The 12,803-nt window shown below is 41.5% G+C and overlaps 1 protein-coding gene across 3 annotated transcripts in view; it reads left to right on the top strand.

The window, feature by feature from the left end:
* The window catches only part of eif4enif1 (eukaryotic translation initiation factor 4E nuclear import factor 1), a 56,892-nt gene extending 44,822 nt beyond the window's left edge, over positions 1–12,070 (top strand). For all 3 annotated transcript variants that reach the window (XM_034166432.1, XM_034166433.1, XM_034166430.1), the window contains 5 exons: positions 893–974; positions 1,073–1,193; positions 1,276–1,593; positions 1,694–1,864; positions 11,151–12,070. In XM_034166432.1, coding sequence (XP_034022323.1) covers positions 893–974; positions 1,073–1,193; positions 1,276–1,593; positions 1,694–1,864; positions 11,151–11,335 — 877 coding nt within the window. In that variant the 3' untranslated portion in view covers positions 11,336–12,070. The remainder of the gene's footprint in view (positions 1–892; positions 975–1,072; positions 1,194–1,275; positions 1,594–1,693; positions 1,865–11,150) is intronic.
* Positions 12,071–12,803: the final 733 nt, after the last annotated feature.

Here is a 12,803-nt window from a genome sequence, read left to right as displayed (position 1 = left end):
ACAAATTCCAGCATCATCACCTTGCCTAATGCAGATTCAAGATTCATCACTGAATATGACTTTCATCCACAGTCCACAATTGCTTTTCCTTAGCCCATTGTAACCTCATTTTTTTCTGTTTAGGTGTTAATGATGGCTTTCGTTTAGCTTTTCTGTATGTAAATCCCATTTCCTTTAGGCGGTTTCTTACAGTTCGGTCACAGACATTGACTCCAGTTTCCTCCCATTCGTTCCTCATTTGTTGTGCATTTTCGATTTTTGAGACATTGCTTTAAGTTTTCTGTCTTGACGCTTTGATGGCTTCCTTGGTCCACCAGTATGTTTGCCTTTAACAACCTTCCCATGTTTGTATTTGGTCCAGAGTTTAGACACTGACTGTGAACAACCAACATCTTTTGCAACATTGTGTGATGAATTACCCTCTTTTAAGAGTTTGATAATCCTCTCCTTTGTTTCAATTGACATCTCTCGTGTTGGAGCCATGATTCATGTCAGTCCACTTGGTGCAACAGCTCTCCAAGGTGTAATCACTTCTTTTTAGATGCAGACTAACAAGCAGATCTGATTTGATGCAGATGTTAGTTTTGGGGATGTAAATTTACAGGGTGATTCCATAATTTATTCCTCAGAATTAAGTGAGTCCATATTTTTTCCCTCTGCTTGGTCTAAAAAGTAACCGTTACTGCCACAATTTTTTTTTTCCCGATTTCTTATAGTGTTTCTTAAAGCCAGAAAGTTGCCATTTGAAATGACTTTAGTTTTGTGTCATGTCTGTGACCTGCTTTTTTTCTACAAAATTAAACAACTGAATGAACATCCTTCGAGGCTGGTGATTCCATAATTTTTGCCAGGGGTTGTAGTTATTTATGGCTAATATGCTGGTGATTCACAGACAGCAGCGTACAATTCGGTCCCCTGTTCTGGGTTCTCATTCAATTGGAAGAAGCTCTCCAAGTAGTACGGTTACAAGTATGGTGAGCATACATCTTACTATTAAAAACCTCTTATTTTGTAAAGGAAAATCTCCAAATTGAGTGTATTAAACACCTCTTTCAATTGTTTTAAATTTCAGTTGTCACCTTCATTTATGCCCACATCAGTCATCCGCAAAATGTATGAGACGAAGGAAAAGGGTAGGGATGCGACACTAAATCGTTCGGAGATGAAAGAAGCCGCTACACGCTCCCAAGCTGGTAGAAAAACCTTTTTATTTATCCCAAATGTGAATAAAATTAACTACTCCAATATTGTAAATACTGAATTATCTTATTACAGATACCACCTCTCCAAACAAATACCTGGAAACGGCAGATGGAAATGTAGCTCAGTCAGGAGGATTGAAGGCATCATTGACTTCTCAGGCATCAAGCAAGGAGCAGGAACGTCTCAGGCTAGGCACAACCAGCCACCATGCCCCGACCTTGATATCTTCAGGGCCAGCCTCATCTTTCCCTCGACCCATTTTCCCACTACCGCTGCTATCCCATGTACCTATGGTTCGCCCACCTCCACCGCTCCACCCTAATGTGGTGCAGCGAATGCTAGCACAGGGTGTCCAGCCTCAGCAGCTTGGACCTGCTCTGTTGCAAGCAGGTTTGTGCCATTTGTCAGATGTTAGGTACACACGTGTCATTGTATGGCTGTGATGTTAAAGATGACTTTTGCTACTAATGAGTGTCTCTGATTCTTACAGGTATATTTCCTCCACATGTTGACCTTGCACAAATTCAAGGCTTGCCTCCTCCCTTGCTTGGGCAGCCGCTATACCCTGTAAGTGCAACAGGGCATCCGCTTCTACCTCCCAGAACCAACACACAGATGCAGTTAGCAGTAATGCAGCAGCAACTTCATCAGCATAGGCCAGGTATGTGAATGCATTTTTTTGGGATTGGGAGTGTGTGGTAGTAATGGTTACACCAAATTTATCTTCTTGGTCCTACAAAATACTTCTGAGTTTTAATGCATTCTTTGAATTGTATGACATGTATATTGTGAATTTCAGGTTTGAGAGCTGTGTGTACTTGGCAGGGACGCTGAAACTAGGAGCATAAAAATGCAACTCAAATATCAGGTGTCCTAAAAAAAGAAAATATGCAACATTTTATCAGCAAAGAAAATGGTCAAAGCATATGTCTAGGAAATAAATTTATGGCTGGCTAGAAAGCTGAAAGGTTGAAGTTTTTCATACCATTGTCAATATTGGCCATGCATTTTGTCAGTCTAGCATAAAATCGCTGCACCTGTTTGACACTCTTGGTCTGGTGCCAAAACTCAATACTTTTTGTTCACTGCAGTATGGTTAATCTTGGCATTTTCCTGAGTCTTGCTTAGCATCGACATAAACTTCAGGGTCTCTGCAAGTAAAAAAGAAACATAAGTGATTAAGTTTGTAGCATTTAAGGGTAAAACCGAGTGTTTTAAATGTTGTATATTTTTGGGGGGGACACCCTATATAGGTGTATAGGAACCACCCTTGTCCATAAGTTTTGTCTGCACAATTCTGTGAAACACTTGATTATTGAAGTGAAATGTCACATAGTGGGAGCACACCAAATTAATATGTACATGAAGGAAAATGATTAGTCTGACATCAAGGGACTTTGTCATTGTACATGCATGGACACATCCAACAGAATTTGTCCTCTGCATTTAACTCGTCCAAATTAGACACAATCCAACTCCTAGGGGCAGTGTGCAACCACAGTCTGGCATCTAGGTACTAACTCCAGATGTAGCGATGCTGCCTTGGAAAAGGGTGGAGACAGGAGCAAACTCTTTTCTTTTTTAATTTGTGGGAGGAAACCCATGCAGACACAGGGGTAACATACATACACCACACAAAAGGGAATTGGGCATGGGTGCAGATAAAGCCACCTTCCTGTGAGACAACAGTGCTAACAACTATTCATCATACTATCCACTTTTTTTTTGTTTTTTTTGTTTGTTTTTACTTGAATGCACTATATGCTGTTGCCTCTGTAAGCACAAATCCTATTTTTTAATCCCATTTTAATTTCAATAAAATGCCAATGGGGTTTCCCACCATGGTGGTTGGCTCTCACTGCGGTATTGTATCACTTCCTGTTCCGGAGCACAGCGGTGTTTTTCTGTATCTGTTAGCTGTTTAATCTGCGCAGTTAGATTGATCTAGTTATCTAGATTACGATTTGTTTCCCATTGTAATCTTTACGTGCCTTAACTAAAGCACTCATTCTGCTGAATCACCTCTAAATTATTTACACATTATTCACTTTGCGTGTTTTTAGGAATCCGCTAGCTTAGCGTAGCTACTAGCTCTTAGCCGATTTAGCATGGCGGCTTCTCCTGTCTCTCCCGCACTTTTCTGCTCTGGGTGTGAAATGTTTAGTTATTCCTCGGCCTCCTTTAGCAGTAATGGTACTTGTAATAAGTGTAGCTTATTCGTAGCTTTGGAGGCCAGGCTGGGCGAATTGGAGACTCGGCTCCGCACCGTGGAAAATTCTACAGCTAGCCAGGCCCCTGTAGTCGGTGCGGACCAAGGTAGCTTAGCCGCCGTTAGTTCCCCTCTGGCAGATCCCGAGCAGCCGGGAAAGCAGGCTGACTGGGTGACTGTGAGGAGGAAGCGTAGCCCTAAACAGAAGCCCCGTGTACACCGCCAACCCGTTCACATTTCTAACCGTTTTTCCCCACTCGACGACACACCCGCCGAGGATCAAACTCTGGTTATTGGCGACTCTGTTTTGAGAAATGTGAAGTTAGCGACACCAGCAACCATAGTCAATTGTCTTCCGGGGGCCAGAGCAGGCGACATTGAAGGAAATTTGAAACTGCTGGTTAAGGCTAAGCGTAAATTTGGTAAGATTGTAATTCACGTCGGCAGTAATGACACCCGGTTACGCCAATCGGAGGTCACTAAAATTAACATTAAATCGGTGTGTAACTTTGCAAAAACAATGTCGGACTCTGTAGTTTTCTCTGGGCCCCTCCCCAATCAGACCGGGAGTGACATGTTTAGCCGCATGTTCTCCTTGAATTGCTGGCTGTCTGAGTGGTGTCCAAAAAATGAGGTGGGCTTCATAGATAATTGGCAAAGCTTCTGGGGAAAACCTGGTCTTGTTAGGAGAGACGGCATCCATCCCACTTTGGATGGAGCAGCTCTCATTTCTAGAAATCTGGCTAATTTTCTTAAATCCTCCAAACCGTGACTATCCAGGGTTGGGACCAGGAAGCAGAGTTGTAGTCTTACACACCTCTCTGCAGCTTCTCTCCCCCTGCCATCCCCTCATTACCCCATCCCCGTAGAGACGGTGCCTGCTCCCAGACTACCAATAACCAGCAAAAATCTATTTAAGCATAAAAATTCAAAAAGAAAAAATAATATAGCACCTTCTACTGCACCACAGACTAAAACAGTTAAATGTGGTCTATTAAACATTAGGTCTCTCTCTTCTAAGTCCCTGTTGGTAAATGATATAATAATTGATCAACATATTGATTTATTCTGCCTAACAGAAACCTGGTTACAGCAGGATGAATATGTTAGTTTAAATGAGTCAACACCCCCGAGTCACACTAACTGTCAGAATGCTCGTAGCACGGGCCGGGGCGGTGGATTAGCAGCAATCTTCCATTCCAGCTTATTAATTAATCAAAAACCCAGACAGAGCTTTAATTCATTTGAAAGCTTGTCTCTTAGTCTTGTCCATCCAAATTGGAAGTCCCAAAAACCAGTTTTATTTGTTATTATCTATCGTCCACCTGGTCGTTACTGTGAGTTTCTCTGTGAATTTTCAGACCTTTTGTCTGACTTAGTGCTTAGCTCAGATAAGATAATTATAGTGGGCGATTTTAACATCCACACAGATGCTGAGAATGACAGCCTCAACACTGCATTTAATCTATTATTAGACTCTATTGGCTTTGCTCAAAAAGTAAATGAGTCCACCCACCACTTTAATCATATCTTAGATCTTGTTCTGACTTATGGTATGGAAATAGAAGACTTAACAGTATTCCCTGAAAACTCCCTTCTGTCTGATCATTTTTTAATAACATTTACATTTACTCTGATGGACTACCCAGCAGTAGGGAATAAGTTTCATTACACTAGAAGTCTTTCAGAAAGCGCTGTAACTAGGTTTAAGGATATGATTCCTTCTTTATGTTCTCTAATGCCATATAACAACACAGTGCAGAGTAGCTACCTAAACTCTGTAAGGGAGATAGAGTATCTCGTCAATAGTTTTACATCCTCATTGAAGACAACTTTGGATGCTGTAGCTCCTCTGAAAAAGAGAGCTTTAAATCAGAAGTGTCTGACTCCATGGTATAACTCTCAAACTCGTAGCTTAAAGCAGATAACCCGTAAGTTGGAGAGGAAATGGCGTCTCACTAATTTAGAAGATCTTCACTTAGCCTGGAAAAAGAGTCTGTTGCTCTATAAAAAAGCCCTCCGTAAAGCTAGGACATCTTTCTACTCATCACTAATTGAAGAAAATAAGAACAACCCCAGGTTTCTTTTCAGCACTGTAGCCAGGCTGACAAGAGTCAGAGCTCTATTGAGCTGAGTATTCCATTATCTTTAACTAGTAATGAGTTCATGACTTTCTTTGCTAACAAAATTTTAACTATTAGAGAAAAAATTACTCATAACCATCCCAAAGACGTATCGTTATCTTTGGCTGCTTTCAGTGATGCCGGTATTTGGTTAGACTCTTTCTCTCCGATTGTTCTGTCTGAGTTATTTTCATTAGTTACTTCATCCAAACCATCAACATGTTTATTAGACCCCATTCCTACCAGGCTGCTCAAGGAAGCCCTACCATTATTTAATGCTTCGATCTTAAATATGATCAATCTATCTTTGTTAGTTGGCTATGTACCACAGGCTTTTAAGGTGGCAGTAATTAAACCATTACTTAAAAAGCCATCACTTGACCCAGCTATCTTAGCTAATTATAGGCCAATCTCCAACCTTCCTTTTCTCTCAAAAATTCTTGAAAGGGTAGTTGTAAAACAGCTAACTGATCATCTGCAGAGGAATGGTCTATTTGAAGAGTTTCAGTCAGGTTTTAGAATTCATCATAGTACAGAAACAGCATTAGTGAAGGTTACAAATGATCTTCTTATGGCCTCGGACAGTGGACTCATCTCTGTGCTTGTTCTGTTAGACCTCAGTGCTGCTTTTGATACTGTTGACCATAAAATTTTATTACAGAGATTAGAGCATGCCATAGGTATTAAAGGCACTGCGCTGCGGTGGTTTGAATCATATTTGTCTAATAGATTACAATTTGTTCATGTAAATGGGGAATCTTCTTCACAGACTAAAGTTAATTATGGAGTTCCACAAGGTTCTGTGCTAGGACCAATTTTATTCACTTTATATATGCTTCCCTTAGGCAGTATTATTAGACGGTATTGCTTAAATTTTCATTGTTACGCAGATGATACCCAGCTTTATCTATCCATGAAGCCAGAGGACACACACCAATTAGCTAAACTGCAGGATTGTCTTACAGACATAAAGACATGGATGACCTCTAATTTCCTGCTTTTAAACTCAGATAAAACTGAAGTTATTGTTCTTGGCCCCACAAATCTTAGAAACATGGTGTCTAACCAGATCCTTACTCTGGATGGCATTACCCTGACCTCTAGTAATACTGTGAGAAATCTTGGAGTCATTTTTGATCAGGATATGTCATTCAAAGCGCATATTAAACAAATATGTAGGACTGCTTTTTTGCATTTACGCAATATCTCTAAAATCAGAAAGGTCTTGTCTCAGAGTGATGCTGAAAAACTAATTCATGCATTTATTTCCTCTAGGCTGGACTATTGTAATTCATTATTATCAGGTTGTCCTAAAAGTTCCCTAAAAAGCCTTCAGTTAATTCAAAATGCTGCAGCTAGAGTGCTGACGGGGACTAGAAGGAGAGAGCATATCTCACCCATATTGGCCTCTCTTCATTGGCTTCCTGTTAATTCTAGAATAGAATTTAAAATTCTTCTTCTTACTTATAAGGTTTTGAATAATCAGGTCCCATCTTATCTTAGGGACCTCATAGTACCATATCACCCCAATAGAGCGCTTCGCTCTCAGACTGCAGGCTTACTTGTAGTTCCTAGGGTTTGTAAGAGTAGAATGGGAGGCAGAGCCTTCAGCTTTCAGGCTCCTCTCCTGTGGAACCAGCTCCCAATTCAGATCAGGGAGACAGACACCCTCTCTACTTTTAAGATTAGGCTTAAAACTTTCCTTTTTGCTAAAGCTTATAGTTAGGGCTGGATCAGGTGACCCTGAACCATCCCTTAGTTATGCTGCTATAGACGTAGACTGCTGGGGGGTTCCCATGATGCACTGTTTCTTTCTCTTTTTGCTCTGTATGCACCACTCTGCATTTAATCATTAGTGATCGATCTCTGCTCCCCTCCACAGCATGTCTTTTTCCTGGTTCTCTCCCTCAGCCCCAACCAGTCCCAGCAGAAGACTGCCCCTCCCTGAGCCTGGTTCTGCTGGAGGTTTCTTCCTGTTAAAAGGGAGTTTTTCCTTCCCACTGTAGCCAAGTGCTTGCTCACAGGGGGTCGTTTTGACCGTTGGGGTGTTACATCATTATTGTATGGCCTTGCCTTACAATATAAAGCGCCTTGGGGCAACTGTTTGTTGTGATTTGGCGCTATATAAAAAAAAAATTGATTGATTGATTGATGTGAAGGAAAATAAATCTACTCTGAGACTCAACAAAAGGTAACTGGAAATGGTAAATGGACTGCATTTATGTAGTGCTTTTTCCATCTGCATCAGATGCTCAAAGCGCTTTACACACTGCCTCACATTCACCCCGATGTGAGGGTGCTGCCATACAAGGCGCTCACTACACACTGGGAGCAACTCGGGGATTAAGGACCTTGCCCAAGGGCCCTTAGTGATTTTCCGGTCAAGCTGGGATTTGAACCGGGGGCCCTCTGATCTCAAGCCCAACGCTTAACCACTAGGCCATCACCTCCCCTGGACTCTTTTGTTAAGTGTATCATGATAGTGTGAGCGCAACTTTTCAGAAGTCGCTTTATGGCATTGACATTTCATGTAGTCGTAGCACGTGTGCGCATAAAGGGAAACTATTCTGGCCTATTAACTTCAATAGGAGATCATTTGATTCTTATTTTTTTTGTGTGTGTGTGTAAAATGTACAGAGGTTAACCAGTTTGTCAGTTTGAGCATGTCCTCACGTCTCTTACTACCAATGATATGCATGCAAGTAATAATAAATTTTATTTATATTGCACTTTATGTTTGATTCCAAATCTCAAAGTGCTGCAGAGACAAAAAGCATCATAAAAAATATACACATTAATTAATAACATTAGCTGTAAGCTTTTCTAAAAAGATACATTTTTAGTCCTTTCTTAAAAGCATTGACCATCTGTGGGGCCCTGAGGTAGTCTATTAGAGCGTTCCACAGACGGGGAGCAGCGGCCTCGAAGGCTTTGTCCCCCATGGTCTTGAGCCGTGTCCTGGGCAGGAGCAGACGGTGCTGTTGGCCTGACCGGGTTCTGCCTGAGGTGTGTAATGTGAGCTGGTCTGTGAGGTAGGTGGGGGCATCACCATGGAGACGGTGGTGGGTGTGCAGGAGGACCTTGTACTTGATACTGAGGTGAACAGGGAGCCAGTGTAGGGTGTGGAGAGTGGGGGTGATCTGCACGTGTTTCCGCATCCTCATCAGGACCCTGGCAGCGCTGTTCTGAACATACTGGAGCTTTTGGATGCTCCTACCAGGGATCCCAATGAGGAGTGCGTTACATTAGTCCAACCTGGAGGAGACGACGGCATGGACAAGCTTCTCTGCAGTTGGATGGGAAAGGGAAGAACAAAGTTTGGAAATATCATCACAGAGGTGAAAGAAGGAAGTTTTGCAGATGTGTGTGACATGGCTGTCAAAAGAAAGATGGGGGTCAAACTTGACCCCAAGGTTTGTAACAGAGGGAGAAAGGGGAATGCTGTGGCCAAATAAAGAAATGGAGGTGATGGGAGAGGAGTGAAGTTGGTGAGAAGTACCGGTTTGAATAGCTTTGGTTTTTGAGCCATTCAGTTGCAGGAAGTTCTGACTCATCCATACCCCCCATCTCCTCCAGGTAGGAGCTGAGGCAGGTGACACTGGCAGAGGGGGTAACCTTAAGGTAGAGCTGTGAGTTGTCAGCATAGCAGTGGAAATTAATTCAATGCCTGCTGAAGACACACCCGAGGGGAAGCATGTAGATGGTGAAGAGGATGGGACCAAGCACAGAGTCCTGGGGGACCCCACAGGTGACAATGTGGGGGTTGAATTTAGTGTCCCCCAGGACTACGTGCTTGGTCCTGCCAGTGAGGTAGGAGTGGAACCAGTGAAGGGCAGTGTCAGAGGCCAATGTGGTGCTGGAGGCATTGCAGGAGGCTGTGGTGGTCGATGGTGTCAAACGCAGCAAAGAGGTCGGGAAGAATGAGGAGGGATGTGGACCTGGAGTCAGAGGCCACCAGCAGGTTGCTGGTGACTCTAATCAGCTGTTTCGGTGCTGTGGGAGGGGCAGAAACCAGATTGGAATTTTTCGTACAAACTGTTTGAGATTATTGTGAAGTTGAAGGGAAACTACTTTCAAGGATTTTGGAAATGAATGGAAGGTTTGAGATAGGATGGTCATTTGAAGGGGGTTCAGGGTTCGAGAGTGGGTTTGAGAGCTGCTTTGAGGGAGGTTGGGACAGTTCAGTTCCAAGAGAGGTTAATGATTTTGGCAATGATGGGACTAAAATTTTAAACAAACTAATTCCGGACAAGTTATTTAAATTAACATCAGTCTGTCATTTTATAAAGTGAAAATATCAGCTATATGTTTTAATTTTAAAGTAATGCAATGAAAACATTAGCTCTGGGCTTTAATTAAGACAGTAAAGCACAGGGCCCTTGGCACTCTAGTTGTCTATGTAGCCACATAGATGAACTGTAAACTGCAACAAAAAATGTTTTTATTCACAATTAATGGTTAAAGATATATCTAGTTATATACTGTTTGAATGTAGCAGGGGTGGTGGCCAATAGTGGAGCAGATAACTAACAATTGCTCATTTCTGGAATCAAGCACCACAGTTGGCCCACATACTCCTTAAACATTACTCTTTTGGAAAAAAAAAAAAACTGAGTATCCACTTGAATTTTCAAGAGGTGGCCAGGTAGGGGTCAATTGAAGAATTACACAGGGGTCAAAATTTTAAAATGTTCCAATCATATTGAAAGCTATACCACATTTTTCTGAACATAAATATTCCAAAAAGATGTAGTTTGGACTACCTATGATTGAATGTTATGGGGTATAAACCATTAAGAATGGTGACAAAGGCCCATTTCAGTTTTGTACAGGAGTCAGAAGTTAAAGTGGTGCAAGTTATTGGTTAAACTAATAGGATCAATAAATGGAATAGTTTTGACTGTTAAATACTTCATCTGCAAGGTAAAGGTCATTGTCGATGTTTATTGGATTCTATGGCATATGACATGTTACCCTATAAAGTGATAACTAAGCATGAAACATGGTGCAGACCCTATTAACTTGACCAATAATTTGCATAATTTTTTACAATATAACTCCATAACATTCAGATATGGATAGTCCAAACTATACCTTTTTGGGATATTTGATCAGACAAATGTGGGATAGCTTTCAATATGATTTGAATAGTTTTAAATTTTGATCCCTGTGTAATTCTTAAATTGAGCCCTACCTGGCCACCTATTGAAAATTCAAGTGGACACTGAGGTTTTTCAAAAGAGTAATGTTTAAGGAATATTTGTGCCAACTTTGGTGCTGGTATCACCATTTGAAGGATTCCTCTATAAATATTATCTGCTGCACTATAAGTTGTAGTGCACTTGGTTTCAATGCATAAGGTTCCTGGTTCAAACCCCTGCCACATTCCTCCATGTAATGTGGAGTTGCATCAGGAATGGCATCCGGGTAAAAACTGTGCCAATTCAACATGCAGATCCATCTTGGATCTGCTGTGGCGACCCAGAGTGAAAACAAAGGAGCTGCCAAAGGGGCTTACTTTTTACTGTACTGTTTGAATGTATAGCTTTTTCACTGCATCTTGTAGCTTAATCCATTTGCTTTTGGGTAATAATTAGTTTTCCTTTGTCTTGCAGTACATGCAACTGTCCCTGGTCCTCAACAAAACCAAGGCCCTCATCGCACAAATGGCCCCCAGGGACTTGCTGGCAGCCCCCCTTTAGGTCTTGCTAGGTGGTTCGGATCGGACGTGTTGGAGCAGCCGCTCCCTTCCATGCCTGCCAAGGTTATAAGTGTTGATGAACTGGAGTTTCGGCCATAAGATAATGGAAACACTGTGCTGGACAGCAATTATTCCCACCTCCTCTTTACAAGAAGAAAATGTACTTTTTTTTTCTTTCTTTCCCCATAGTACAACATCTAACCATGGAGTCTGCGGCCTTGAATTCATGTATTTTGACAAAAGGGATGATGAGTGCAGGGTTTTGTTTTTGTTTTTTTTTTAATCTCTGCAGTAAACATTGAATTAAATAATGTATAGTCCCAATTGTACAGATTGTGGTAAAGAATCGTCCTGTATATAGCTACAGTATTTTTTTTTCATTCTTTTCTTGGTATTGGGAAGTTTGGCTATTCTAGAGTTTAAATGTAAAGTTCCAGTTACAAAGTGGTGGCGTTCCTTTGTCTGGTCCTCCTGTTACCCCACCCCCACCTGTGCTGCACCTGGAGCCACTGACAGTTCTCCTGACACTAAGTGTTGCTCCGATGAAGTGTTTACTCTACTTATTTTGTAACTTGGATTCTGGCCCTTGTCCATATGTGATTGGCTGGAGTATTTCAGGAAGTCTGACTTTCAGCTAGTGCTGGTTTGTGCCTTTTTTCTTTCTTCCCCTTCCTCTTAATGTTCTACTCCAGCCTGTCAGTGGAGGGGATGAACACTGCTCACTTTTTTTCTCTCTTCCCCCTCCCCCTTTTAGGGGTGGTTGGGATTCAATTTGTGCTCATAAGTTATAAAAGCACAAATACAATTAATAAATAAAATCTTCAATTTAAAAAAGTCTAATTGTATTAAACTGCTACCCACAGTTTATAATGTTACCTTGCTCACAATGAATTGTTTCTGTAGGATTCACTTCTTGCATTCCTTGAGTACTTGCAGGAGGAAAAAAACTCAAGCTACCTTGACAGATGCAAGCCACGTTGACACTTGCATGAATTTGATCCCCACACTTGTATGCCAATAAGTAAACTCATTGTAAATTATTGTAAACGGCATGAACTGTGCGCAGCTGCATGTCAGTATACAAAGAAAGTTTTGAAATTGTCAACATTTCTGGCACGCATTAATTTTGTGCCATGTACGTGAAATATTCATGAACACTGCGCAACCCATTAAAGTGTCAATACGTATTATTGCGTGCAGGGCATCTGAGCCTGAAATTGGATTATGAAGAGATGCTGCATCTATAATAAATATAACTTTACAGATGCATTATCTAACTCGTAAGAAGGAATGAAAACGCACCCCTTTTACTAATCAATTATATATAAAAATTACCTGAGACAAGATTTCAAATGCATTCTCCACCCCACAAGCATGAGACAACCTGCAGTTGTAGATGATTCTGAGAGCACTGAGAGAAGGGTATCAGCCCAGTTTTGACAGCAAATGTCATTGTCTATGAAATTATTTTACATATAGCGTGGTGTTAAGGGGGATGCATTGGCACGATGAATTGTGCAGCAGTGCGGGGATCAAATTTGTGCAAATGTCAAGGTGCCTTTACAGT

This window comes from Thalassophryne amazonica, chromosome 3 (assembly GCF_902500255.1).
Source record: "Thalassophryne amazonica chromosome 3, fThaAma1.1, whole genome shotgun sequence".
In the NCBI taxonomy this organism is placed as follows: domain Eukaryota; kingdom Metazoa; phylum Chordata; class Actinopteri; order Batrachoidiformes; family Batrachoididae; genus Thalassophryne; species Thalassophryne amazonica.
The sequence above is the reverse complement of the archived record's forward strand: the minus strand, read 5'-3'. Positions and strand labels throughout refer to the sequence as shown.